Here is a 27,104-nt window from a genome sequence, read left to right as displayed (position 1 = left end):
GTCAATGTGATGTACAAAGTGCAGTTCATGCTGAACAATGCTCATTGAATTACTGGAGAAGGTTACAGTGAGTAGTTGAAGGGAACGTAGTGAATATTGTTGATGTGAATTTTTATAAGGTATCACGTAATTGATTTGCGATAAAAATGAACTCATTTTGATTATATATTAAACATAGTGAGTGGCCCGGATATTCACAACTATTGCACTGGTTGCTGCTGCTCTGACAGTAACATTATGTGACCTAGTCTTCGGTGACAAGAGGGAGACCCAAAGGAAAAGGTAGAAGCTCATTGCTGGATCGAACCCTCTGCTACCTCCCTCCTTCCCCACCCACTGCTGCCTCCCTCCTTGCCCACCCACTGCGACCTCACTCCTTCCCCACCCACTGCTACCTCACTCCTTCCCCACCCTCTGCTACCTCACTCCTTCCCCACCCTCTGCTACCTCACTCCTTCCCCACCCACTGCTACCTCACTCCTTCCCCACCCACTGCTACCTCACTCCTTCCCCACCCTCTGCTACCTCACTCCTTCCCCACCCACTGCTACCTCACTCCTTCCCCACCCTCTGCTACCTCACTCCTTCCCCACCCACTGCTACCTCACTCCTTCCCCACCCTCTGCTACCTCACTCCTTCCCCACCCACTGCTACCTCACTCCTTCCCCACCCTCTACTACCTCACTCCTTCCCCACCCTCCACTGCCTCACTCCTTCCCCACCCTCTGCTACCTCACTCCTTCCCCACCCACTGCTACCTCACTCCTTCCCCACCCTCCACTGACTCACTCCTTCCCCACCCTCTGCTACCTCACTCCTTCCCCACCCACTGCTACCTCACTCCTTCCCCACCCTCCACTGCCTCACTCCTTCCCCACCCTCTGCTACCTCACTCCTTCCCCACCCTCTGCTGCCTCACTCCTTCCCCACCCACTGCGACCTCACTCCTTCCCCACCCTCTGCTACCTCACTCCTTCCCCACCCACTGCTGCCTCACTCCTTCCCCACCCTCTGCTACCTCACTCCTTCCCCACCCTCTGCTGCCTCACTCCTTCCCCACCCTCTGCTACCTCACTCCTTCCCCACCCACTGCTGCCTCACTCCTTCCCCACCCTCTGCTGCCTCACTCCTTCCCCATCCTCTGCTACCTCACTCCTTCCCCACCCTCTGCTACCTCACTCCTTCCCCACCCACTGCGACCTCACTCCTTCCCCACCCACTGCTACCTCACTCCTTCCCCACCCTCTGCTACCTCACCTTCCCCACCCACTGCTACCTCACTCCATCCCCACCCTCTGCTACCTCACTCCTTCCCCACCCTCTGCTGCCTCACTCCTTCCCCACCCTCTGCTACCTCACTCCTTCCCCACCCACTGCTGCCTCACTCCTTCCCCACTCTCTGCTGCCTCACTCCTTCCCCATCCTCTGCTACCTCACTCCTTCCCCACCCTCTGCTACCTCACTCCTTCCCCACCCTCTGCTACCTCACTCCTTCCCCACCCACTGCGACCTCACTCCTTCCCCACCCACTGCTACCTCACTCCTTCCCCACCCTCTGCTACCTCACTCCTTCCCCACCCTCTACTACCTCACTCCTTCCCCACCCTCCACTGCCTCACTCCTTCCCCACCCTCTGCTACCTCACTCCTTCCCCACCCACTGCTACCTCACTCCTTCCCCACCCTCCACTGCCTCACTCCTTCCCCACCCTCTGCTACCTCACTCCTTCCCCACCCACTGCTACCTCACTCCTTCCCCACCCTCCACTGCCTCACTCCTTCCCCACCCTCTGCTACCTCACTCCTTCCCCACCCTCTGCTGCCTCACTCCTTCCCCACCCTCTGCTACCTCACTCCTTCCCCACCCACTGCGACCTCACTCCTTCCCCACCCTCTGCTACCTCACTCCTTCGCCACCCTCTGCTACCTCACTCCTTCCCCACCCACTGCTGCCTCACTCCTTCCCCACCCTCTGCTACCTCACTCCTTCCCCACCCTCTGCTGCCTCACTCCTTCCCCACCCTCTGCTACCTCACTCCTTCCCCACCCACTGCTGCCTCACTCCTTCCCCACCCTCTGCTGCCTCACTCCTTCCCCATCCTCTGCTACCTCACTCCTTCCCCACCCTCTGCTGCCTCACTCCTTCCCCACCCTCTGCTACCTCACCCCTTCCCCACCCACTGCTGCCTCACTCCTTCCCCACCCTCTGCTGCCTCACTCCTTCGCCACCCTCTGCTACTTCACTCCTTCCCCACCCACTGCTGCCTCACTCCTTCCCCACCCTCTGCTACCTCACTCCTTCCCCACCCTCTGCTGCCTCTCCTTCCCCACCCTCTGCTACCTCACTCCTTCCCCACCCACTGCTGCCTCACTCCTTCCCCATCCTCTGCTACCTCACTCCTTCCCCACCCTCTGCTGCCTCACTCCTTCCCCACCCTCTGCTACCTCACCCCTTCCCCACCCACTGCTGCCTCACTCCTTCCCCACCCTCTGCTGCCTCACTCCTTCGCCACCCTCTGCTGCCTCACTCCTTCCCCACCCTCTGCTACCTCACCCCTTCCCCACCCACTGCTGCCTCACTCCTTCCCCACCCTCTGCTGCCTCACTCCTTCGCCACCCTCTGCTACTTCACTCCTTCCCCACCCACTGCTGCCTCACTCCTTCCCCACCCTCTGCTACCTCACTCCTTCCCCACCCTCTGCTGCCTCACTCCTTCCCCACCCTCTGCTACCTCACTCCTTCCCCACCCACTGCTGCCTCACTCCTTCCCCACCCTCTGCTGCCTCACTCCTTCCCCACCCTCTGCTACCTCACTCCTTCCCCACCCTCTGCTGCCTCACTCCTTCCCCACCCTCTGCTACCTCACTCCTTCCCCACCCACTGCTGCCTCACTCCTTCCCCACCCTCTGCTGCCTCACTCCTTCCCCACCCTCTGCTACCTCACTCCTTCCCCACCCACTGCTGCCTCACTCCTTCCCCACCCACTGCTCCCTCACTCCTTCCCCACCTTCTGCTACCTCACTCCTTCCCCACCCTCTGCTGCCTCACTCCTTCCCCACCTACTGCTACCTCACTCCTTCCCCACCCTCTGCTACCTCACTCCTTCCCCACCCTCTGCTGCCTCACTCCTTCCCCACCCACTGCTACCTCACTCCTTCCCCACCCTCTGCTGCCTCACTCCTTCCCCACCCACTGCTGCCTCACTCCTTCCCCACCCTCTGCTGCCTCACTCCTTCCCCACCCTCTGCTACCTCACTCCTTCCCCACCCACTGCTGCCTCACTCCTTCCCCACCCACTGCTACCTCACTCCTTCCCCACCCTCTGCTACCTCACTCCTTCCCCACCCTCTGCTGCCTCACTCCTTCCCCACCCACTGCTACCTCACTCCTTCCCCACCCTCTGCTACCTCACTCCTTCCCCACCTTCTGCTGCCTCACTCCTTCCCCACCCTCTGCTACCTCACTCCTTCCCCACCCACTGCTGCCTCACTCCTTCCCCACCCACTGCTACCTCACTCCTTCCCCACCCTCTGCTGCCTCACTCCTTCCCCACCTTCTGCTGCCTCACTCCTTCCCCACCCTCTGCTGCCTCACTCCTTCCCCACCCTCTGCTACCTCACTCCTTCCCCACCCACTGCTACCTCACTCCTTCCCCACCCTCTGCTTCCTCACTCCTTCCCCACCCACTGCTACCTCACTCCTTCCCCACCCTCTGCTGCCTCACTCCTTCCCCACCTTCTGCTGCCTCACTCCTTCCCCACCCTCTGCTACCTCACTCCTTCCCCACCCTCTGCTGCCTCACTCCTTCCCCACCCTCTGCTACCTCACTCCTTCCCCACCCACTGCTACCTCACTCCTTCCCCACCCACTGCTGCCTCACTCCTTCCCCACCCACTGCTACCTCACTCCTTCCCCACCCACTGCTGCCTTACTCCTTCCCCACCCTCCGCAACCTCACTCCTTCCCCACCCACTGCTGCCTCACTCCTTCCCCACCCACTGCTGCCTCACTCCTTCCCCACCCATTGCTGCCTCACTCCTTCCCCACCCACTGCTGCCTCACTCCTTCCCCACCCACTGCTGCCTCACTCCTTCCCCACCCTCCGCTGCCTCACTCCTTCCCCACCCGCTGCTGCCTCAGGTTAGTAAGCAAGATGAGAGCACATGGGATTGGGGGTAATATAGTGGCATGGATTGAGAATTGGCTAACAGACAGAAAACAGAGAATAGGAATAAACTGGTCATTCTCAGGTTGTCAGGCTGTAACTAGTGGAGTAACGCAAGGATCAGTACTTGGGCCCCAGTTGTTCACAAGCTATATCAATGATTTGGATGTGGGGACCTAGGGGTCCTTGCTCATGAGTCCCTGAAAGCTAACATGCTGGTGCAGCAAACAATTAAGAAGACAAATGATATGTTGGTCTTTATTGCAAAAGAATTTGAGTACAGGAGTAAAGAAGTCTTATTGCAATTGTATAGAGCCTTGATGAGACCGCATCTGGAGTATTGTGTACAGTTTTGGTCTCCTTGCCTCAGGAAGGATATACTTACCATAGAGGGAGGGCAGCGGAGGTTCACCAGAATAATTCATAGAATGGCAGGATTGTCCTATGAGGAGAGATTGAGGAGACTGGGCCTGTATTTTCTAGAGTTTTGAAGAATTAGAGGTGATCTCATTGAAACTCACCAAGTTCTTACAGGGCTCGACAAGGGTTGATGCAGGAAGAATGTTTCCCCTGGCTGGGGGGGTCTAGAATCAGAGGACACAGTCTTAGAATAAGAGGCAGGCCATTTGAGGACTGAGATAAGGAGGAATTTCTTCACTCATAGGGTGGTGAATCTTTGGAATTCTCTACCCCAGAGGGTTGTGGAGGCTCAGTCATTGAGTATGTTCAAGACAGAGATCAGTAGATTTCTAGATATTAAAGATATCGAGGGATATGGGCATAGTGCTGGAAAATAACATTGAGGGAGTAGATCAGCCAAGATCTGGTCAAATGGCAGAGCAAGCTTGAGGGGCCAAATGGCCTACTATTTCCTATGTTCCTATGTTCTCCTGACCTCTAACCTTTTCTCCCTTCCCTTCCTCCCATGCCCTCTAATTCTCCTTGCTCTTGACTCTCCATGTGCTTCTTCATGGTACATCAACTAGTGGTATTAAAGAAATGTGGCCATGTGAATAAAGTGTTGGTTAGGGGGACAGAAAGCACAAAGCAGGGGGAAATTAATCTTATGTTGGGCTCAAAGGATGTGGATAGCGGTGTGCCCCAGGGATCTGTGCTGATACCTCTTTTCCATCGATTTATGGGAATGATATGTACACTTACATCAGTGGAATAATCAAAATTTGTTGTTGATAGATTATGTAAACTGAGGAATAATGCAGGAGATAACAAGAGGACTTTGAGAGGTTAGTGGGATGGGCAGATAGGTGGAAAATATTGTTCAACACAGAAATTTGAAGCGTTCCTTCACTGTTGCTAGGTCAAAATCCTGGAACACCCTCCCTAACAGCACTGTGGGTGTACCTACCCCACATGGATTGCAGGGGTTCAAGAAGGCAGCTCAGCACCACCTGTTCAAGGGCAATTAGGGATGGGCAATAAATGCTGCCCTTGCCAGCGACGCCCACATCCCAGGAATGAATACAAAAAAATATTGTGGAGAAAGAAAAGTGACAGGGATCTTTAAAGGTGATAATGCCGATAGAAAAGGATCATAAAAAGACAAATATTAAATTTGGCTTTATGCATTGAATATGTCACCATGGAGGTAATAATGAATTTGCACAAGACATTGATCAGGCCACACTTGGAGTATTATGTGCAGTTCTGGGAGAGCCCATTAAAGCCATCAAAATGAGATAGCAAAGATCAATGAGAATGACACCAAAAATGAGAGGTTATAGTTTTGAAGAAAGACTCCGAAGATTAGTTTCTTTTGACTACAATAGAGAATGTTAAGAGGATATCTAATAAAAATTCATCCTTCCACAACAACGCTCCTCACCCTTCTTCGCTGACCTGTAGTGGCTTTCTGTTGGCACTGCATTAAGTTTAAGTCCCCCATCTTTGCTTCAAATCTCTTCATGACTCACTCTGCCCTATCCTGCAACCTCAAGACTCTCCCATACCTTCCAACCATCTACCTCTGGCCCACCCATTGCCCTACCATTCACGTTCTTAGCCCCACTCTCTGGAACTCCCCAATCAATCTCTCCACTTTCAAAAGCAAACTCAAAACCTATCTATTCAATCAAGGTTTCAGTCACGCTCCCTACTTTCCCCCTTCATCCCTGTCTATTCCATTGTGAAGTGTTGTTGATGATGTTGTTGTTATAGTAGTACTACTGACTGACCATCGCCTGGGATCTTGCCATTTCTACAGCAGTCCAGTCACAGGCTCCTTCCCTGTTCCTCCCTCTGACTCCAGACGTTCTTCAGAAGGTCCGCTTACAGGCTGTGAAATGTAACAAAGTGGCCATGTGAGTACTCACCTCATGTTAAGGGGCTTCATTGGGGCGGGGTGGGGGGGAGCTGCTGTAACACCAAGTTTGTGAATGCATTCAGGGAGAGAGCAATTCTCAGTGACAAGAGTAATTTTTCCCTTCACCCTTTCTGTTAAGGGCACAAGAATGAGGGAATGTTGGTCATTGTGGCCCAGAATGTCCAATAGATGGTGTGGGACAATTCCAGCATTTACATGCCGATTCTGGTCCTGAGCCCACCAGCATTTGCGGGTTCAGTGGGTGGTGTCTGCTCAATCTGGTCCTGAAGGGCACACAATGTCACTGTGGGCACCTTAACCACCAACTGACCCACACTGCCCAGCACCTAAGACGATTGTGGCCTGCACCTCTTCTTCCATCCTCCAGAGGATCCCCCTTCAGAAGGTCAATACAACTGGACATACAGGATGCACATTCGCACCGGGACTCACTGAGGTCACAGAATTGGGAACTGCCAGGGTAGGACATCCCTATCCCCCAAGCTCACTCCCAGTGCCATGGAGAATTTGCCCTAGACAAACCCCACCCCACCCTACTCCAAAAACTCCCAGCAAATTCTAATTTCCAAGGCTGCCTGCATTTTTGGGAAGCATTATCTTCATACGGAGAATTTGTAAATATTGTGAGAAGCCCCAGGCATTTTTCTTTGCTTGTCAGTTTGAACCACCATTGCTTCACCACCATTTGTTCCCATTATTCCACCAAGTTACCATCCAATCACTGAACATTCTTAATCATTCCAAGTGTTTTCATTATATTTACAAGGATCTTGTGAGTTACCTTTTTGCCTTCTGCAAATCAGGAATAGGAATGGTAGCATTGTTGTTATGTTACTGGACTAGAAATCCAGAGGCCTGGACTAATGCTCCAGAGCCATAAGTTCAAATCCCACCACAACAGCTGGGGAGAATTTAAATTCAATTAAATAAATATTGAATAAAAAGATGGTATTAGTAACGGTATCCATGAAACTACAAGATTGTAATAAAAACCCACCTGGTTCATTAATTCCCTTTAGGGAGGGAAATCTGCCATCCTTGCCCGGTTTGTATGTGGTTGACTCTTAACTGCCCTCTGAAATGGCCTAGCAAGACACTCATTGTAACAAACTATTACAGAAAAGTGGAATAAGACTAAAACTGGACCACCCAAAATTGACCTAAGCACCAGACACAACAAAGGCACAACCTGCCCTGTCCACCCTGCAAAGTCCTTCTCACTAACATCTGGGGACTTGTGCCAAAATTGGGAGAGCTGTCTCACAGACTAGTCAAGCAACAGCCTGATATAGTGATACTCACGGAATCATACCTTACAGCCAATGCCCTAGACTGCTCCATCACCATAGCTGGGTCTGTCCTGTTCCACCAACAGGACAGACCCACCAGAGGTGGTGGCACAGTGATATACAGTAGGGAGGGAGTTGCCCTGGGAGTCCTCAACATTGACTCTGGACCCCATGAAGTCTCATGGTATCAGGTCAAACATGGGCAAGGAAACCTGCTGATTACCACCTACTGCCCTCCTTCAGCTGATGAATCAGTTCTCCTCCATGTTAAGTAATTGGACGAAACACTGAGGGAGCAAGGGCACAAAATGTACACAGATAAAGAACATCTAGGGGATTTCAATGTCCATCATCAAGAGTGACTAGGTAGCACCACTACTGGCCAAGCTGGCCGTGTCCTGAGGACGTATCAGTCAGACTGGGCCTGAGCCAGGTGGTGAGAGAACCAAAACGAGCAAAAAAACCTATTTGACTTAATCTTCACCAATCTACCTGTTGCAGATGCTGCTCTCCATGCTGGTTTTGGAGAAATGAGCATTGCAGAGTTCTGTCTTCACACTGAGGACACCCTCCATCATGTTAAGTGGCACTGCCATCGTGTTAAATGGGATAGATTCAGAACAAAACCAGCAGCTCAAAACTGGGCATCCATAAGACACTGTTGGCCATCAGCAGTAGCAGAATTGTATTGCATCACTATCTGTAACCTCATGGCCAAGCATATTCCTCACTCTACATTACCATCAAGCCAGGGGACCAACCCTCATTCAATGAGGAGTGTAGGAGAGGATTCCAGGAGCAGCACCAGGCTGGTGAAACTACAAGAGAGGACCATATGCATGCTAAACACTGAAGGCATCGTGCTATAGATCGAGCTAAGGGATTCCACAACTAACCGATCAGATCAACGCTCTGCCGTCCTGCCACATCCAATTATGAATGATGATGGACAATTAAATGACTAACAGCAGGAGGAGGTTCCATGAACATCCCCATCCTCAATGATAATGGAGCCCAGTATGTGGGGCAAAAGACAAGGCTGAAGCATTTGCAACCATCTTCAGCCAGAAGTGCCGGGTGGATGATCCATCTTGGCCTCCTCCTGAGGTTCCCAGCATCACAGCTGCAAGTCGTCAGCCAATTCGATTCACTTCAGGTGATATCAAGAAACGACTGAAGGCACTGGATACAGCAAAGGCTATGGGCCCTGACAACATCCCGGCTGTAGTGCTGAAGACTTCCAGAACTTGCCGCGCCCCTAGCCAAGCTGTTCCAGTACAGCTACAACACTGGCATCTACCCGGCAATGTGGAAAATTGCCCAGGTATGTCCTGTCCGCTAAAAGCAGGACAAATCCAATACAGGCAATTAGCATCCCATCAGTCTAGACTGAATCATCAGCAAAATGATTCGCAACTCCTCAGATACTGAATTGTCCATCAAGCGGCACTTACTCAGCAATAACCTATTCACTGATGCTCAGTTTGGGTTCCGCCTGGATGACTTGGCTCCTGACTTTATTACAGCCTTGGTCCAAACATGGACAAAAGAGCTGAACACCAGAGGTGAGGTGCGAGTGATTTCTATTGACATCAAGGCAGCATTTGACTGAGTATGGCATCAAAGAGCCCTTGTAAAATTGAAGTCAATGGGAATCGGGGAAAATTCTCCAATGGCTGGAGTCATACCTAGCACAAACGAAGATGGTTGTGCTTGCTGTAGTCCAATCATCTCAGCCCCAGGACATTGCTGCAGGAGTTCCTCAGGCCAGTGTCCTAGAACCAACCACCTTCAGCTGCTTCATCAATGAACTTACCTCCATCATAAGGTCAAAAGTGGTCATTTTCTGATGATTGCACAGTGTTCTGTTCCATTCGCAACTCCTCAGATACTGAATTAATCGGTGCCCTCATGCAGCAAGATCTGAACAACATTCAGTCTTGGGTTGATAAGTGGTAAGTAACATGCAGCACACAAGTGCCAGGTAATAATCATCTCTTCAAAAAAATCTAACAGCTCTCCTTGAGATTCAATGGCATTACCATTGCTGAATCACCCACCATATACGTCCTGGGGGCCACCACTGACCAGAAACTTAACTGAACCAGCCACATAACTACAAATACACTGCCTGCAAGGGGCTTGGAATTCTGTGGCAGTCAACTCACCTCCTGACTCCCCAAGGCCTGTCCACCATCTACAAGGCAAAGTCAGGAGTGTGATGGAATACTCTCCTCTTGCCTGGATGGGTGCAATTCCAACAACACTCAAGAAATTTGACACCATCCAGGACAAAATAGCCTATATGATCGTCACCCATTCCACTGCCTTCAACATTCACTCCCTCCACCCCCAGCGCACAGTGGCAGCAGTGTATAGCATGTACAAGATGCACTGCTACAACTCACCAAGGCTTCTTTGACACGTTTTCCAAACCTGCAACTTCTACCAACTAGAAGGACAAGCGCAGCAGACACATGGGAACACCACCACCTGCAAGTTCCCCTTCAAGTCACACACCATCCTGACTTAGAAATATAACACCATTCCTTCATCATCGCTGGGTCTCCCCCAGCCCCAGCTATTGAGACAGCCCAGTTCTACCTGGGCCCAGATGGAGACGCTCTACCACCAGACCAATAAGGAGATCTATGAGATGCAGACCCACAAGGGATGGAAGGAGAAGGCAGGTGCATGCTCTGTTCGCTTGGTGAAAATGAAATCCAAGGCAGAATAGATCAGATATTCAGCAACTTGGAGAAAAATTCTGAAACTCCCTCCTACACCACACGTATTGCAATGGTTCAAGAATTGACTCACCATTACTTCTCAAGGGCAATTAGGGATGGGCAATAAATGCTGTCAGCAAATAAAATAAACAGGATAGGCAAGCTAAGAGTGTGAGGGGAAAGATCCAGTTGTCGTTGTCCATGTAGGTACCAACGATATAGGTAGAATGAGGTTAGAGGTTGTGCTGAGGGAATATGAGCAGCTAGGGGCGAAATTAAAAAGCAGAACCAAAAAGGTAATAATCTCCGGATTACTACCTGAGCAAATTGGCAAAGGGTCAATAAGATTAAAGAGGTAAATGCGTGGTTCAAAGATTGGTGTGGGAGAAATGGGTTCGAATTCATGGGACATTGGCACCAGTACTGGGGAAGGAGGGAGCTGTTCCGTTGGGACGGGCTCCACCTGAATCATATTAGGACCAGAGTACTGGCAAATCGCATAACTAGGGCTGTAGATAGGGCTTTAAACTAAATAGTTGGGGGCGGGGGGGGGGGGGGGCGGTGGGGGGGGAGGGTTCAGTTGCATGGAAAAACAGGAAGTTAAAGGAGAAGGTAGGAGTGCAGTTAGTGGTGAGGCTGATTGTTACCAGAAAATAAAAGGAAGGGACGGAACGTGTGAACATCATATTGCACCAAGGAATCGTACAAGAGTAGGGAAATTTAATAATAGAACAAACTTAAAGGCTTTGTATCTGAATGCAAGAAACATTTGGAATAAAATAAATGAGTTAACAGCGCAAATAGAGACAAATGGGTATGATTTAGTCGCAATTATTGAGACGTGGTTGCAGGGAAACCAGGTTTGGGAATTGAATATCCAAGGGTACTCAGTATTTCGGAATGATAGACAGGAAGGAAAAGTAGGTGGTGTAGCTTTGTTAATAAAGGAAGAGATCAGTGCTGTAGTGAGAAACGATATAGGCACTGGAGATCAAGGCGTAGAAACAGTCTGGGAAGAAATAAGAAATAGCAAGGGAAAGAAGTCACTGGTGGAGTAATCTATAGGTCCCCAAACAGTAGTTCCGCAGTGGGGCACAGTATAAACCAGGAATAACTGGAAGCTTGTAAGAAAGGTACGGCAATAATCATGGGTGATTTTAATATACATATAGACTGGATAAGTCAAATTGGCAAGGGTAGCCTCGAGGGAGAGTTCATTGAATGTATTAGAGATTGTTTTTTGGAGCAATATGTTGTGGAACCAACCAGGGAGCAGGCTATTCCAGATTTGGTGCTGTGTAATGAGGTGTGATTAATAAATGATCTCATTGTTCAGGATCCTCTCAGGAAAAGTGATCATAGCATGCTAGAATTTCAAATTCAGTTTGAGGGCGAGAAGCTGGAGTCCCACACTAGCGTTCTGGAGTTAAACAAAGGTAATTACATAGGCATGAGGACAGATCTGGCCCTAGTGGACTGGGCAGGAAGACTACAAGGTAGGACAGTTGACGAGCAGTGGCAGATGTTTTAAGGAGATATTCAATTTATCCCAAATAAAATATATTCCAGAGAGGAAGAAAGATTCGAGAAGGGTGAAAAACCATCCATGGCTAAGCAAGGAAGTTAAGGATAACATGGGCGGCACAGTGGCGCAGTGGTTAGCACTGTAGCCTCACAGCTGCAGGGACCCGGGTTTGATTCCGGGTACTGCCTGTGTGGAGTTTGCAAGTTCTCCCTGTGTCTGCGTGGGTTTTCTCCGGGTGCTCTGGTTTCCTCCCACAAGCCAAAAGACTTGCAGGTTGATAGGTAAATTGACCATTATAAATTGTCACTAGTATAGGTAGGTGATAGGGAAATATAGGGACAGGTGGGGATGTTTGGTAGGAATATGGGATTAGTATAGGATTAGTATAAATGGGTGGTTGATGTTCGGCACAGACTCGGTGGGCCGAAGGGCCTGTTTCAGTGCTGTATCTCTAATCTAATCTAATAAAGACAAAAACTAAGGCAATCCATATTGCAAAGGCCAGTGGCAGGCCGGAAGATTGGGAAACTTTTAAAGATCAACAAAGGGTTACTAAAAAAGTAATAAAAAGAGCAAAGGTAAATTATGAAAGAAAACTAATGCAAAATATAAAAACAGATAGCAAAAGCTTCTATAAGTATATAAAAGGGAAGAGAGTGGCTAAAGTGAATGTTGGTCCTTTGGAGGATGAGACGGGGAGTTAATAGAGGCGGACACAGAAATGTCAGAGGCACTAAATCAGCATTTTGCTTCAGTTTTCACAGTGGAGGACACTAGTACCATCCCAATAGTAACAGGTAATGCAGAGGTTATAGAAAGAGAAAAATCATCATCAATAGGGAAAAGGTACTGAGCAAACTATTGGGATTGAAGGCAGGCAAGTCCCCAGGGCCTGATGGCCTACATCCTAGGGTCTTAAAGGAAGTGACAGTGGAGCTAGTGGATCCATTGGTTATAATATTCCAAAAGTCTCTGGATACGGGAAAGGTTTCAGTGGAGTGGAAAAATGCTAATATAGCGCCCTTATTTAAAAAGGGAGGGAGGCAGAAAGTAGGAAACTATAGACCAGTTAGTTTAACATCTGTCATTGGGAAATTGTTAGAATCCATTATAAAGGAAGTAATAACAGGACATTTAGAAAGTCAAAACGCAATCCATCAGAGTCAGCATGGTTTTATGAAGGGTAAATCATGTTTGACTAATTTGCTAGAGTTCTTCAAAGCTGTAACAAGCAAAGTGGATAATGGGGATCCTGTAGATGTAGTATATCTGGACTTCCAGAAGGCATCTGATAAGGTGCCACACAAAAGGTTAATACACAAGGTAAGATCACATGGGGTTGGGGCAATTTATTAGCTTGGATAGAGGATTGGCTAACCAACAAAAAACAGATAAATGGTCTTTTTCTGATTGGCAAGATGTAACTAGTGGGGTGCCACAGGGTTCAGTCCTCAGGCCCCAACTATTTACAATCTATATTAATGACTTGGATGCAGGGATAGAAGGTACTATAGCCAAATTTGCAGATGACACTAAAATAGGTGGGACAGTAAGTTGCAATAAAGAAATAAATCTACAAATGGATATGGATAGATTAGATAAACGGGACAAAATTTGGAAGATGGAGTTTAACATGGATAAGTGTGAGGTTATCCACTTTGGTCGGAAGAATAGAAAGGCAAATTATTATCTAATTGGAGAGAAACTTCAGAGTGCTTCGGTGCAGAGGGATCTGGGTGTCCTTGTGTATGAATCGCAGAAAACTAGTTTGCAGATACAGCAGGTGATAAGGAAGGCCAGTGGAATTTTGGCATTTATTGCTAAGGGAATAGAGTATAAAAGCAGGGAAGTGTTGCTGCAAGGCATTGGTGAGACCGCACCTGGAGTATTGCATACAGTTTTGGTCCTCTTACTTGAGAAAGGATGTAGTTGCATTGGAGGCAGTTCAGAAGAGGTTCACTAGATTGATTCCAGAGATGAGGGGCTTGTCTTATGAAGAGAGATTGAGCAGTTTAGGCCTTTACTGTCTGGACTTTAGAAGAATGAGAGGAGATCTAATTGAGGTATATAAGATGATTAAGGGGATTGACAAAGTAGACATAGAGAGGATGGTTCCTCTGGTGGGGCAATCTAGTACAAGAGGTCATAGTTTTAGGATAAGGGGTAGCAGATTTAAAACAGAGATGAGGAGAAATTACTTCTCTCAAAGGGTCGTGAGTCTGTGGAATTCACTACCCCAGAGTGTGGTGGATGCCGGGACATTAAGTAAATTTAAGAAGGAGATAGACAGATTTTTAATTAGTAAAGGGTTGAAGGTTATGGAGAACGGGCAGGAAAGTGGAGTTGAGGCTGAGATGAGATCAGCCATGATCGTATTGAATGGCAGAGCAGGCTCGAGGGGCTGAATTGCCTACTCCTGCTCCTAGTTCGTATGTTCTTATGTTCTCCACATTTCCCTCAAACATCAATTCTCCTCTGTCCTTAAAGTATTCTAGTAAACGTCTTTAGGTACGGTGTCAGTGTTTATTGCTGTTACATGGACTTGAATTGTTTCTCTTACACTGACTGTTCTACATTAAACATCAGACCTCTTAGCTTTTGGTTCCCAGAATTTTGTTTCTGATCCTTTCTGAACATTGCAGCTTTAGTAATTTTCCAGCTTTTGAAATCAACTTATGGAGTTTCCAAAACTTCCATCCACAGTCTCCCATTTTCATTTCATTAAGTGCTGTCTGAGATGTGGCCCAGATTCCTGTGGTGTATTCAAGGGCCTGTTTATCTACTGGTGTCGACAACTTGTATTCTTTGTGTTTGGGTACGAGACACTTTTTTTAAAAAGAAAGAAGTTGCATTTCTATAGCGCCTTTCACAACCTCAGGATGTCCCAAAGTGCTTTACAGCCAATGAAGTACTTTTGAAGTGTAGTCACTGTTGAAATGTACGATTTGGGGCAGTCAAATTGTGTGCAGCAAACTCCCACAAACAGCACCGTGATAATGATCAGATGATCTGTTTTAGATGTTGATTGAGGGAAAAATATTGGCCAGGACAGCAGAGAAAATTCCCCTGCTGCTTTTAAATGTTTTGGGATTTTTTTACATCTGAGACGGCAGACGGCACCTCAGTTTAACAACGCATCTAAAAGACGGCACTTCTGCCATTGCAGCACCCCCTCGGAAATGCACTGGAGTGTCAGGCTAGATAATGAACTCAAGTCTCTGGAGTGGGACTTGAACCCACAAACTTCTGATTCAGAGACAAGAGTGCCACCCACTGAGGCATGGCTATAGTAATATGAAATTGTATTTTGCCCTGTTTGAGAAAGACTGAGTGCTTTTGTGGGTTTGTGTAGAGGGAAGGAGACTGAAGTTCTTCTGTTTGTCTCTGTCCCCAGGTTGCAGCAACTGGAACATGATGAATATGATGATGTGGAGCCAGTGGGGCTGCTCGGCAAGAACATGAGGGCACTCAAAATCCTCCCTCCGATCCTACCTTTCAAATCAGGCAGCATGATGGAAGGTATTGAAATTCTAAGAGCACAGTTACAGTTCGATTGTTAGTGAATGTCACCATCAGTATATTAGAATTATTAGAGTTTTAAATGGAAATAGCTGAGAACATTGCAGATGCCCGAACTGTAATCTTCAGTTCGGGAGTCTCTTAGATTGGAAAATTGTGCATGTTACTCCACTATTTAAGAAAGGTGAGAGAGGGAAATCAGCGAATTATAGAACAGATAGCATAACATCTGTTGTCAGATAATTATTAGAGTCTATAATTAAGGATAGGGTGACTGAACACCTTGAAAATTCAAGTCGATCAGAGAAAACCAGCATGGATTTATAAAGGGTAGGTCACGCCTGATGAATCTGATTGAATTTTTTGAAGAAGTGACTGAAGTAGTGGACAGGGAAATGTCTATGGATGTTATGATTTTCTAGAAGGCATTTGATAAAGTTCTTCATAACAGACTGTAGCCAAAATGGAAGCTCATGGAATTGAAGACAAATTATTGACCTGGTTAGGAATTTGGCTGAGTGGCAGGAGGCAGAGAGTAGGGATAATGAGTAGATACTAGAATTGGCAGAATGTGACTAGTGGTGACCTGCAAGAATTTCAGTTGGGGCCTCAACTGTTGACCATATGTATTAACGACTTAGATGATGCGATAGAAAACCACAAATTCAAATTTGTTAATGACACAGCAATAGGCAGCATTGTAAGCAATGTAGATGGAAACATAAAATTACAAGGAGATATTAATAGATTAAGTGATTGGGCAAAACTGTGGCACTCCTGCTGATTAACACCTACTGCCCCGCACCCCGCACCCCCTCCCCCACTGCCCCCCAGCTGATGACTCAGTAATCCTCCATGTTGAACACCAATTGGAAGAAGCACTGAGGGTAGCAAGAATACAGAATGTACTCTGGGTGGGAGACTTCAATGTCATCACCAAGAGTGGCTCAGCAACACCACTACTGACCAAGCTGGCCGAGTCCTAAAGGACATAGCTGCTAGACTGGGTCTGCGGCAGGTGGTGAGGGAACCAAAAAGAGGGAAAAACCTATTTGACATCATCCTCACCAATCTACCTGTTGCAGATGCATCTGTCCATCACAGTATTGGTGGGAGTGACTACCGCATAGTCCAGTGGCGATGAAGTCCAGTCTTCACGTTGAGTATACCCTCCATCCTATTGTGTGGCACAACCACTGTGCTAAATTGGACAGATTTTGGATAGATCAAGCAATTCAAAACTGGGCATCATGAGGCGCTGTGGGCCATCAGCAGCAGCAGAATTGTACTCAACCACAATCTGTAACCTCATGGCCTGGCAAAGCCCCCACTCTACCATTACTATGAAGCCGGGGGACCAATCCTGGTTCAATGAAGAGTGCAGGAGGGCATGTCAGCAGCAGCACCAGGCATACCTCAAAATGAGGTATAAACCTGGTGAAACTACAACCCAGGACTATTTGCATGCCAAACAGCGGAAGCAGCATGTTATAGGCAGAGCTAAGCAATCCCAGAACCAACGGATCAGATCTAAGCTCTGCAGTCCTGCCACATGCAGTCGTGAATGGTGGTGGACAATTAAAACAACTAACTGGAGGAGGTGGCTCCACAAATATCCCCTTCCTCAATGTTGGGGGTGCCCAGCACATCAGTGCAAAATATCAGGCTGAAGCATTTGCTATCATCTTCAGCTAGAACTGCCGAGTGGATGATCCATCTCGGCCTCCTCCTGAGGTCTCCAGCATCACAGGTGCCAGTCTTCAGCCTATCTGATTCACTCCATGTGATATCAGGAAACAGCTGAAGGCACTGGATACTGCAAAGGTTATGGGTCCTGACAACATTCCAGCAATTGTACTGAAGACTGTGCTCCAGAACTAGCCGCGCCCTGAGCCTAGCTGTTCCAGTACAGCTACCACACTGGCATCTACCCAGCAACATGGAAAATTGCCCTGGTATGTCCTGTACACAAAAAGCAGGACAAATCCAACCCAACCAATTACTGCCCCATCAGTCTACTCTCAATCATCAGCAAAGTGATGGAAGGTATCATCAACAGTGCTACCAAGCAACACTTGCTCAGCAATAACCTGCTCACTGATGCTCTGGTCGTGGGATTGCTTAGCTTTGTCTATAACATGCTGCTTCCACTGTTTAGCAGGCATGTATTCCTGTGTTATAAATTCACCATGTCAGCACCACATTTTTAAATATGCCTGATGCTTCTCCTGGCATCTTCTCCTACACTCCACATTGAACCATGGTTTGTCCTCCGGCTTGATGGTGATGGTAGAGTGAAGAAGATGCTGACCATGAGGTTACAGATTGTGGTGGAATACAATTCTGCTGCTGCTGATGGCCCATAATGCTTCACGGATGTCCAGTTTTGAGCTGCTATATCTGTTCTGAATCTAGCCCACACAACACAATGGATTATGTCCTCAGTGTGAAGACAGTGCTTCACCTCCACGAGGTCTGCGCAATTGTCACTCCTACCAATGCTGCCATGGACAGATGCATCTGTAACAGATTGGTGAGAATGAAATCAAGTAGGTTTTTCCCTTATGTTGGTTCCCTCACCACCTGCCATAGGCGCAGTCTGGCTGATATGCCCTTCAGGATTCGACCAGCTTGGTCAGAAGTGGCACTACTGAGCCACTCTTGGTAATGGACATTGAAGTCTCCCACCAGGAGTGCATTCTGTGCCCTTGCTACCCTCAGTGCTTCTGCCAAGTGGTGATCAACCTGGAGGAGTATCGATTCATCAGAGCAGGAGAACTTATTTTTGCCAGTACATAGCAAGCCCAACAAGAGATGGGGCAGTTCTGCACTTAGTTTTAGGAAATTAAGCTGGGCAGATGGAAGGGGCATCAGTGGGAGAGCATTTTGGTGGTAGTGATCATAATTCAGTTAGGTTTAGCATAGTTATGGAAAAGGATAAAGATTGACCAAGTGTAAAAGTTTTAAATTAGGGAAAGGCCAATTTTACTGAGCTGATTATGTGATTCGGCAAAAGTGGACTGAAAACAGCTACTTGAAGGTAAATTAGTGTCAGAGCATGTGGGAGGTATTCAAAGCAAGAAATTTAGAAGATTCAGAGCAAAGATGTTCCCAGAGAGGAAAAGGGTGGGACTCCCAAATCTAGAGCCCACTGCATGTCAACGAGCATAAGGCAAAAAAAGGGAAGGTTATGTCAAATAAATAAAAGCAGAAAATGTTACGTCTGAGGCAGGAGGAGTGCACTGTTAATTCAGTCCCACTTCTCCACAGGTCACAACATATATTTAAATTTTCCCACTTACCGAAACAGTCAATCAGATACTCTATTTTTTCCCCAGAATAAAGCACACTAACCAGGTTTCTTTAATAAATATGGATTTAAGCAAAGCTTTTGACAAGGTCCCACTTGGCAGACTGGTCAGAAAAGTAAAAGCCCATGGGATCCAAGGGCATGTGGCATGTTGGATCCAAAATTAGTTCGGTAGCAGGAAGCTAAGGGTAATGTTCAACTGCTTTTTTTTTTACTGGAAGGTGGTTTCCGGTGGAGTTCCGAAGGGCTCTTGCTTTTCGTGGTATCTATCAATGATTTAGACATAGATGTAGGGGGCATGATTAAGAAGTTTGCAGATGATACAAAAATTGGCGTGTGGTTGATATTGAGGCAGAAGGCTGTGCACTGCAGGGAGACAGCAATATACTGGTCAGGTGGGCAGAAAAGTGGCAAATGGAATTCAATTCAGAGAAGTGTGAGGTAATGCATTTGGGGAGAGCAAACAAGGCAGGGAATACACAATAAATGGTATGATACTGAGAAGTGTAGTGGCACACAGGGACCCTGCAGTACATCCCCAGAGAAGGTGGTAGGACAGGTAGATAAGGTGTTTAAGGAGGCATACAGGATAATTTCCTTTATTAACCAAGCCATAAAATATAAGAGCTGGGAGTATATGCTGGAACAGTATAAAACATTAGTTAGGCCACAGCTGGACACCACCGTTCTGGTGCGCCGTTCTGGTCACCACCACATTACAGGAAGGATATGATTGCACTAGAGAGGGGACAGAGGAGATTTATGACCATGTTGCCAGGAATGGAGTATTTTAGCTATGAGGAAAGATTGGATAGGCTGGAGTTGTTTTCTTTGGAACAAAGGAGGCTGAGGGGAGATTTAATTGAGGTGTATAAAATTATGTGGGGCCTAGATAAGTAGATAGGAAGGCCCTAATTCCCCTTAGCAGAAAGGTCACTAACCAGGGGACATAAATTTAAAGTAATTTGCAGAATGATTAGAGGGAAGTTGAGAAGAAATGTTTTCACCCATGGTGCTAGGAAACATTCATAGCATTTGACATACGTTTGGATATGCATATGAAATGCTGTAAACTATGGATCAAGAGCTGCTAAGAAGGATTAGGCTGGATTGCTCTTTTTTTGTCTGGCATAGACATGATGGACTGAATGTCTCCTGCTACACCATAAATTTTCTGTTTCTAGGTTTCAACTGGGTTGGGTGTGCCGCTGTCGTGTCCAGTGCCTAGATTATGCCGGCTGGTCCATCCAGTGTTATTCTTATATGTTTTGTAGCCGTTTGAAACAACTGAGTGGATTGCTGGGCCATAATATAAAAGCAAAATACTGCAGATGCTGAAAATCTGAAATAAAAACAGAAAATACTGGAAATACTCAGCAAGTCAGGCAGCATCTGTGGAGAGAGAAGCCGAGTTTACGTTTCAGCTCTGTGATCTTTCATCAGAACCGTTCCACATTCTCACCGCTCTCTGGGTAAAGACGTTCCTTCTGAATCCTTCTGATTTGATAGAGGTATTCAAAATCATGAGGGGTCTGGATAGAGTAGATGGAGAGAAACTGTTCCCACTCGTGAAAGGATCGAGAACGAGAGGGCACAGATTTAAAGTATTTGGTAAGAGAAGCAAAAGTGACATGAGGGAAAACTTTTTCACGGAGCCAGTGGTTAAGGTCTGGAATGTGCTGCCTGAGAGCGTGGTGGAGGCAGGTTCAAATGAAGCATTCAAAAGGAAATTAGACTGCTTTATGAAAAGAATGTGCAGGGTGATGGGGAGAAGGTAGGGGAATGGAACTGAGGGAATTGCTCTTTCAGAGAGCTGGTGTGGACACGATGGGCTGAATGGCCTCCTTCTGCACTGTAACGATTCTGTGATTCTGTGAATTCTCTATTGGATTTCTTGCCGACTATCATTTTGATTACCTCCAGTTTCCCTCTTCCCCACAAGTGCAAATATTCTCTCTGTATCCACTCTATCAAAACATTTCATCATTTTAAAGACCTCATTAGGTCACCCTCAGCCTTCTCTTTTCAAGAGAAAAGAGACCCAGCCTATCCATCCTTTCCTGATATACATACCCATGCATTTCTGGTATCATCCTTGTAAATCTATGCAGCCTCTCCAGTGCCTCTATACCCTTTTTATAATAGGCCAACCAGAACAGCACACAGTACTCAAGTGTGGTCTAACCAAGTTAACAATCAACCACATTGCTGTGGGTCTGGAGTCACATATAGGCCAGACCAGTTAAGGACAGCTGTTTTCCTTTTGCTAAAGGACATTAGTGAATCATTTGGGTCTTTTATGACAATCTGGTTGTTTCAGTCACTTTTACTGTTGTGAGCTTTTTATTCCAGATTTATTTAATGAATTGAATTCAAATTCACTGTTCAGTTGTCATTGGACAATACAAGAACTGGTAATGTGATGTAACTGGTGTAATGAGATGCTTATTCCTTCCCTGTCTTTCAGAGAAAATGTATGATGATGTTGACCTGATCAGTGACGAGTTTCCCGACCCTCCGCCAGAGTTCAGGTACAGCTCACAAACATCCCAACCCCTGGGCACTCAATCAGCAGCTACCAGCAGAATGATCATCTGTGCACACCCAGTCAGAACACTGAACCAAATGGTGTTACTGGGTTTAATAATGGAACTGCCTGCTCACTCTGAGGACTAACAAAGAATTTGTTGTGAAAATATATTCTCTCTCTCTCTTTCTGTCTTTCTTTCTCTCTGTCTCTCAGCCTGTTACTGTCTGTCTCTCAGGCTATATCTGTCTCACTCTCTGTCTCTCTCTCAGTCTCTGTCTCTCTGTCTCGCAGCCTATTTCTGTCTGTCTCTCAGGCTATATCTGTCTCACTCTCTGTCTCTCTCTCAGGCTCTGTCTCTCTGTCTCGCGGCCTGTTTCTGTCTGTCTCTTGGGCTATATCTGTCTCGCTTTCTCTCTCTCTCTAAGGCTCTGTCTCTCTCTGTCTCGCAGCCTGTTTCTGTCTGTCTCTCGGCTATATCTGTCTTGCTCTCTCTCAGACTCTTCCTCTGTCTCTCTCTCTCTTGGGCTTTCTATCTCTGTCTCTCCCGCATGCTGACGGTGTCTCCCGCGATGTTGGTCTCTCCAGCTCCATCTCCCTCTCACTCTATTTCTCTCGTGCTCCCCTTTAGGCAAGAGGTGGTGAAAGACATAGATTGGCAGGCTGTGGGTGCCTTTTCGTCCACAGTAGGCGGGATCCAGACAATGAGCTACAGGTACCAGTTCGAATGTAGGGCACCACCTTGGTAGTAACCTGGCTACAGAATCATAAGATGACAATAGGGAAAGGGCAAAGGAGGTTATTACATGATGCATGAGCAATGAGGAAGCAGTGAAAGGGGAAGGGTTAGGGCATGCTCTATACCAATTTTCCTACTCTATACATTTCATCATGCTCTGTCTCCTCGCATCCTCTCAAACTTTTGCATACCCACATACTCTTCATTTTGCCTTTTATGGACACATTTTTTTTTGGCTTCCTTGCATGTTGCTTTTTCACTGCTTACGCACTCTCTCCCATTCTTTCCTCATCAACAGTCTCATCTGTCGTTCCTCCAATTCTGGTCTCTTGCATATCCCTGATTCTCTTCACTCCACCATAGGCGAACGTGCCTTCAGCTGCCTTGACCCTAAGTTCTGAAATTACTTCTTTACCTTTCTCACCTTCCTTCTTGCTTAAAACCTTTAATCAAGCTTTTGGTCCCCTGTCCTAATGTCTCGTGGCTCAGTGTCAATTTTTGCATGATTACATTCCTGTGAATCGGTTGGGATGTTTTACATTAAAGATGTTACATAAATGCAAGTTGTTATTGCTGGTGTTTCTAACATTGTTCTTCACCTTTGCAAATTCCACTCCACTCTTTCTTCACACCTTTTCTTATTCCCTCTATTTCTGTCCGCACCTATGTTAATCCCAAATAAAATTGTTGACAGATTCTGATACCATTTTTCATACATTCTGTATATCTAACTCTTCCTCCCTCACTCAGTTCCCATTGTGCAGAGTATCCCATCTTTAATAAGCTCCACTGGCACCTTTTGTTTCCAAGCCTGCCTGAAGGAACATATAATTTGTTCATTCAGAGGCCAGCTCCTCACTCATGGGTATATAGAATCATAGAGAGATACAGCACTGAAACAGACCCTTCGGCCCACCAAGTCTGTGCCGACCGACAACCACCCATTTATACTAATCCTACATTAATCCCATATTCCCTTACATCCTCACCTTCCCTCAATTCTCCTACCTATACTAGGGGCAATTTACAATGGCCAATTTACCTATCAACCTGCAAGTCTTTGGCTGTGGGAGGAAACTGGAGCATGCGGCAGAAACCCACATGGTCACAGGGAGAACTTGCAAACTCCACACAGGCAGTACCCAGAACTGAACCCGGGTCACTGGAGCTGTGAGGCTGTGGTGCTAACCACTGCGCCACTGTGCCGCTGTATCTGTGAATGAAGGTGAGTTCTCAAAGACCCAGCACAGCACCGATGCCAGTAACTGTGTCCTCTATTTCCCATCTATGCAACATGGTGGTTGTTATTGCCAGTTCTGTATAGGCGCCACAACTTAAAGAGAAGGAAGGCAGACACAATAGGAGAAACACCACTTCCAAACAGCACAGCTGGGGCAGACCATTAGGCCTGCTATCTCATTCTTCCAAAAAACCCACTGCAGCATTCAACTCCCTCTTAAATCTTCAGGAACGATTGAGCAGGTTGTGGCTTCTTCCTCTGGAGAAGGGAAGACTAAAGAAGACCCGATAGAGGTCTTTAAAATTATGCAGCAGCTCAATAGGCTGGATGTAGAGAAACTGTTTCCATTTGTGGGTGAGTCCAGAACAAAGTGGTGGGGGTGGGGGGGGGAGGGGTGCACAAATATAAGATAGTCCCTAACTGATCAAATAAAGAACTTAGGAAGAATTTTTTTACACAGAGAGTGGTGAGAATGTGGAACTCACTAGTTGAATCACACATGAAGAAGGGAAGAGCTGCTCACAATGTGGTCTCCTCTACATTGGGGAGACCAAGCGCAGACTGGGTGACCGCTTTGCGGAACATCTCCGCTCAGTCCGCAAGCAGGACCCTGAGCTTCCGGTTGCTTGCCATTTCAACACTCCCCCCTGCTCTCATGCTCACATCTCTGTCCTGGGATTGCTGCAGTGTTCCAGTGAACATCAACGCAAGCTCGAGGAACAGCATCTCATTTACCGATTAGGCACACTACAGCCTGCCGGACTGAACATTGAGTTCAATAATTTCAGAGCATGACAGCCCCCCATTTTACTTTCATTTTTAGTTATTTTTTCTTCCTTTTTTTTACATTCCTTTTTACATTTTTTACAATCTTTTTTTGCATTTATTTCATTTCATCTTAGTTTGTTCAGTTTGCTTACCCACTGTTTTTTTCAGGTTGTTTTTCTTCAGGTTTGCACTTGCTGCTGTTCAATATTCAGTGTATTCACACCTAATCTGTACTAATGCTTTGTCTTTCAACACACCATTAACATATTGTTTGCCTTTGCTCCGTGACCTTTTGGTCAGCTATGTGGCCTGGTCCAATCTACACCTTCTCCTTTGTTATCTCTTGCCCCACCCCCACCTCACTTGCTTATAATCTGTGACTTTTCTAATATTTGTCAGTTCCGATGAAGGGTCACTGACCCGAAACGTTAACTCTGCTTCTCTTTCCACAGATGCTGCCAGACCTGCTGAGTGATTCCAGCATTTCTTGTTTTTGTTTCATGCAGAGTATAAACTGACATAAACTCGTTGGGCTGAATGGCCAGTTTCTCTGCTGTACATGCTATTTCATATTTGACTCCGAGATGAGCTGCCAACCACATATCTGCGCTATCACTATTGCCACTTCCGCAGCACCGCCCAACTGTGCCCCTGTCTCAGCTCATCTCCTGCTGAAACTCTCATTCATGCCTTTGTTACCTCTAGACATGACAGCCCTGGCTGGCTTCCCACGTTCCACCCTCCGTAAACTTGAGGTCATCCAAAACTCTGCTGCCTGTGTCTGAATTCACATCAAATCCATTTCACCCATCACCCCTGTGCTCGCTGACCTACATGGCCTCCTGGTTAAGTAACAGTTTGATTTTAAAATTCTCATTGTTTTCAAATTCCTCCATGGCCTCGCCCCTTCCTATCTCTGTAATTTCCTCCAGCTCCACATCCCTCCGAGATATCTGTGCTCCTAATTCTAGCCTCTTGAGCATCGCTAATTTTAATTGTTTCACCATTGGCGGCTGTGCCTTCACCTTCAGTTGCCTAGGCCCTAAGCTCTGGAATTCTCTCCCTACCCCTCTCCGCCTCTCTAGGTCATTTTTCTCCTTTAAGACACTCTTTAAAATCTACCTCTTTGACCATATAGCCTAATATCTCCTTATGTCGTTCGCTGACATATTTTGTTTTATAATGCTCCTGTGAAGCGCCTTGGTATTCTTATTACGTTAAAGGCGCTATATCAATACAAATATTTGTAGTTGTTATCGTTCCATGTAACTCCAGGAATGCTTGTAAAGTGTTTGCTTACATTCCCCTTCCTGGATGTATTAATTATTGGATGAGTGTGAGTGTGCATTGGTGCCAACATGTGCATGAGAGTGTGAACTCATGTATGTGTGCCTGTGCATTTGTGTGTGTCCGAGTGTACATGCATGTGTGTTCGTGTATGTACATATGTGCCCATGACTGCATATGTGAGTGTGCCCATGTATGTGTGCATACGTAGGAATGCTTCCTGACCTCAGTCTTGAACATACCTTTTTCAGTTTGTACCCTTCTGTTCCCTTGTGCTGAAGTTGTGGTTTAACTTGATAATATTGCCTAGATTAATTTTTTCTACTGATTATCTTGTATACCTCTACAAGAACCATCCAAGTCACCTCCAAGTTATTCAAACCTTTCTTCATAATTCAACTTCCTCTCTCATCTATAACCAGCATATCCTTCCAGCACGACCGCCTGTCGGAGTGTGGTATCACTGAAAGTCATCTGGGCCATTCAGCTCTGCATTCTCTTCCCATTAGTAGATGCTGCCCTGCAATGATTGAATCCACGCTCGTGCCAAGGTTTCTGTTGGCCTGTTCCTGAATGCTTCCCCTGTGACACATGCACACACAGACACACAAAAGCTTGGGCTGATAAGTGGCAAGTAATATTCGCATCATTCAAGTGCCCACTTCAACAAGAGAGAATCTAACCACCTCACCTTGATATTTAATGCTATTACCATTGTCAAATCCCCCAAATCAATATCTTAGGAATCACCATTGACCAGAAACTTAACTGGAGCAGTCACACAAATACTGTGGCTACGAGAGCAGGTCAGAGGCTGGGAATTCTGCAGTGAGTAACTCACCTCTTGTCTCCCCAAAGTCTGTCCACCATCTACAAGGCAAAAGTCGGGAGTGTGATGGAATACTCTCCACTTGGCTGGATGAGTGCAGCTCTAACAACACTCAAGGAGATAAATACCATCCAGGATCCAGGAGGTAGGTCTGAAGGCACTCACCTCCTGAATCCACCAATTCCTCATCTCTAAGAGGCTCACAGCCTCATTATCATTTTTAAAGTTCCAACCCATCTATTTGAAGTAGGTTAGCTGCCCTCCCAACTTGCAGCCTCAGTTAAAGCCGAGTGTACTGGAGGCAGATTTAGGTCAGGAAAGAGATTTTTGAGACTGTATCCCTCTACTGGACCCAAACCCATCTTTTTAGGTTAAAATTCAGCCCAATGTCCTCACTGCTCCAGGCCTAACCTCGTACTTTGCATCAATTGCAGAATCGGTTTATAATGTGTATATGTGTACATATTTGTAAGAAAGGCTTACTTGACTATTCTACTTGCTCCACTAGAGTGATCCCATAGGACAGACACAAGTTGCTAACCTCTTCCCTCAGGGTTATTCCTGGAACCAATGAGTCTTGGGCCCTTGATAGAATTCATTAGAAAGAGAATTCAATGTGCAAAATTTGGAAAAATTATGTATCAGAGTTTGAATGAAATCCTGTGTGTCAAATTTTGAATGATTCTCTGGTACCTTATTCTTCTATTTTTAAGACTGCAAAATGATTCTGGACCTTCAGTCATTAGAAATGAAAAGAATGAAAAAGAAGAGGAGAGGGAATTCAGGAAGAAATTTAAAGTGAGTACACCTTCAATAACCAAAGGTGTAAAACTTTG

At 46.8% G+C, this 27,104-nt stretch overlaps 1 protein-coding gene across 3 annotated transcripts in view; it reads left to right on the top strand.

Annotated features, from left to right (window-relative positions):
• LOC137351816 (uncharacterized) overlaps positions 1-27,104 on the top strand; it is a 66,207-nt gene that overhangs the window by 3,176 nt on the left and 35,927 nt on the right. For all 3 annotated transcript variants that reach the window (XM_068016680.1, XM_068016682.1, XM_068016681.1), the window contains exons 3-6: positions 6,387-6,483; positions 15,444-15,568; positions 21,346-21,409; positions 26,982-27,066. In XM_068016680.1, coding sequence (XP_067872781.1) covers positions 6,387-6,483; positions 15,444-15,568; positions 21,346-21,409; positions 26,982-27,066 — 371 coding nt within the window. The remainder of the gene's footprint in view (positions 1-6,386; positions 6,484-15,443; positions 15,569-21,345; positions 21,410-26,981; positions 27,067-27,104) is intronic.

This window comes from Heterodontus francisci, chromosome 36 (assembly GCF_036365525.1).
Source record: "Heterodontus francisci isolate sHetFra1 chromosome 36, sHetFra1.hap1, whole genome shotgun sequence".
NCBI lineage: Eukaryota > Metazoa > Chordata > Chondrichthyes > Heterodontiformes > Heterodontidae > Heterodontus > Heterodontus francisci.
This window is presented reverse-complemented; position numbering and strand designations above follow the sequence as displayed.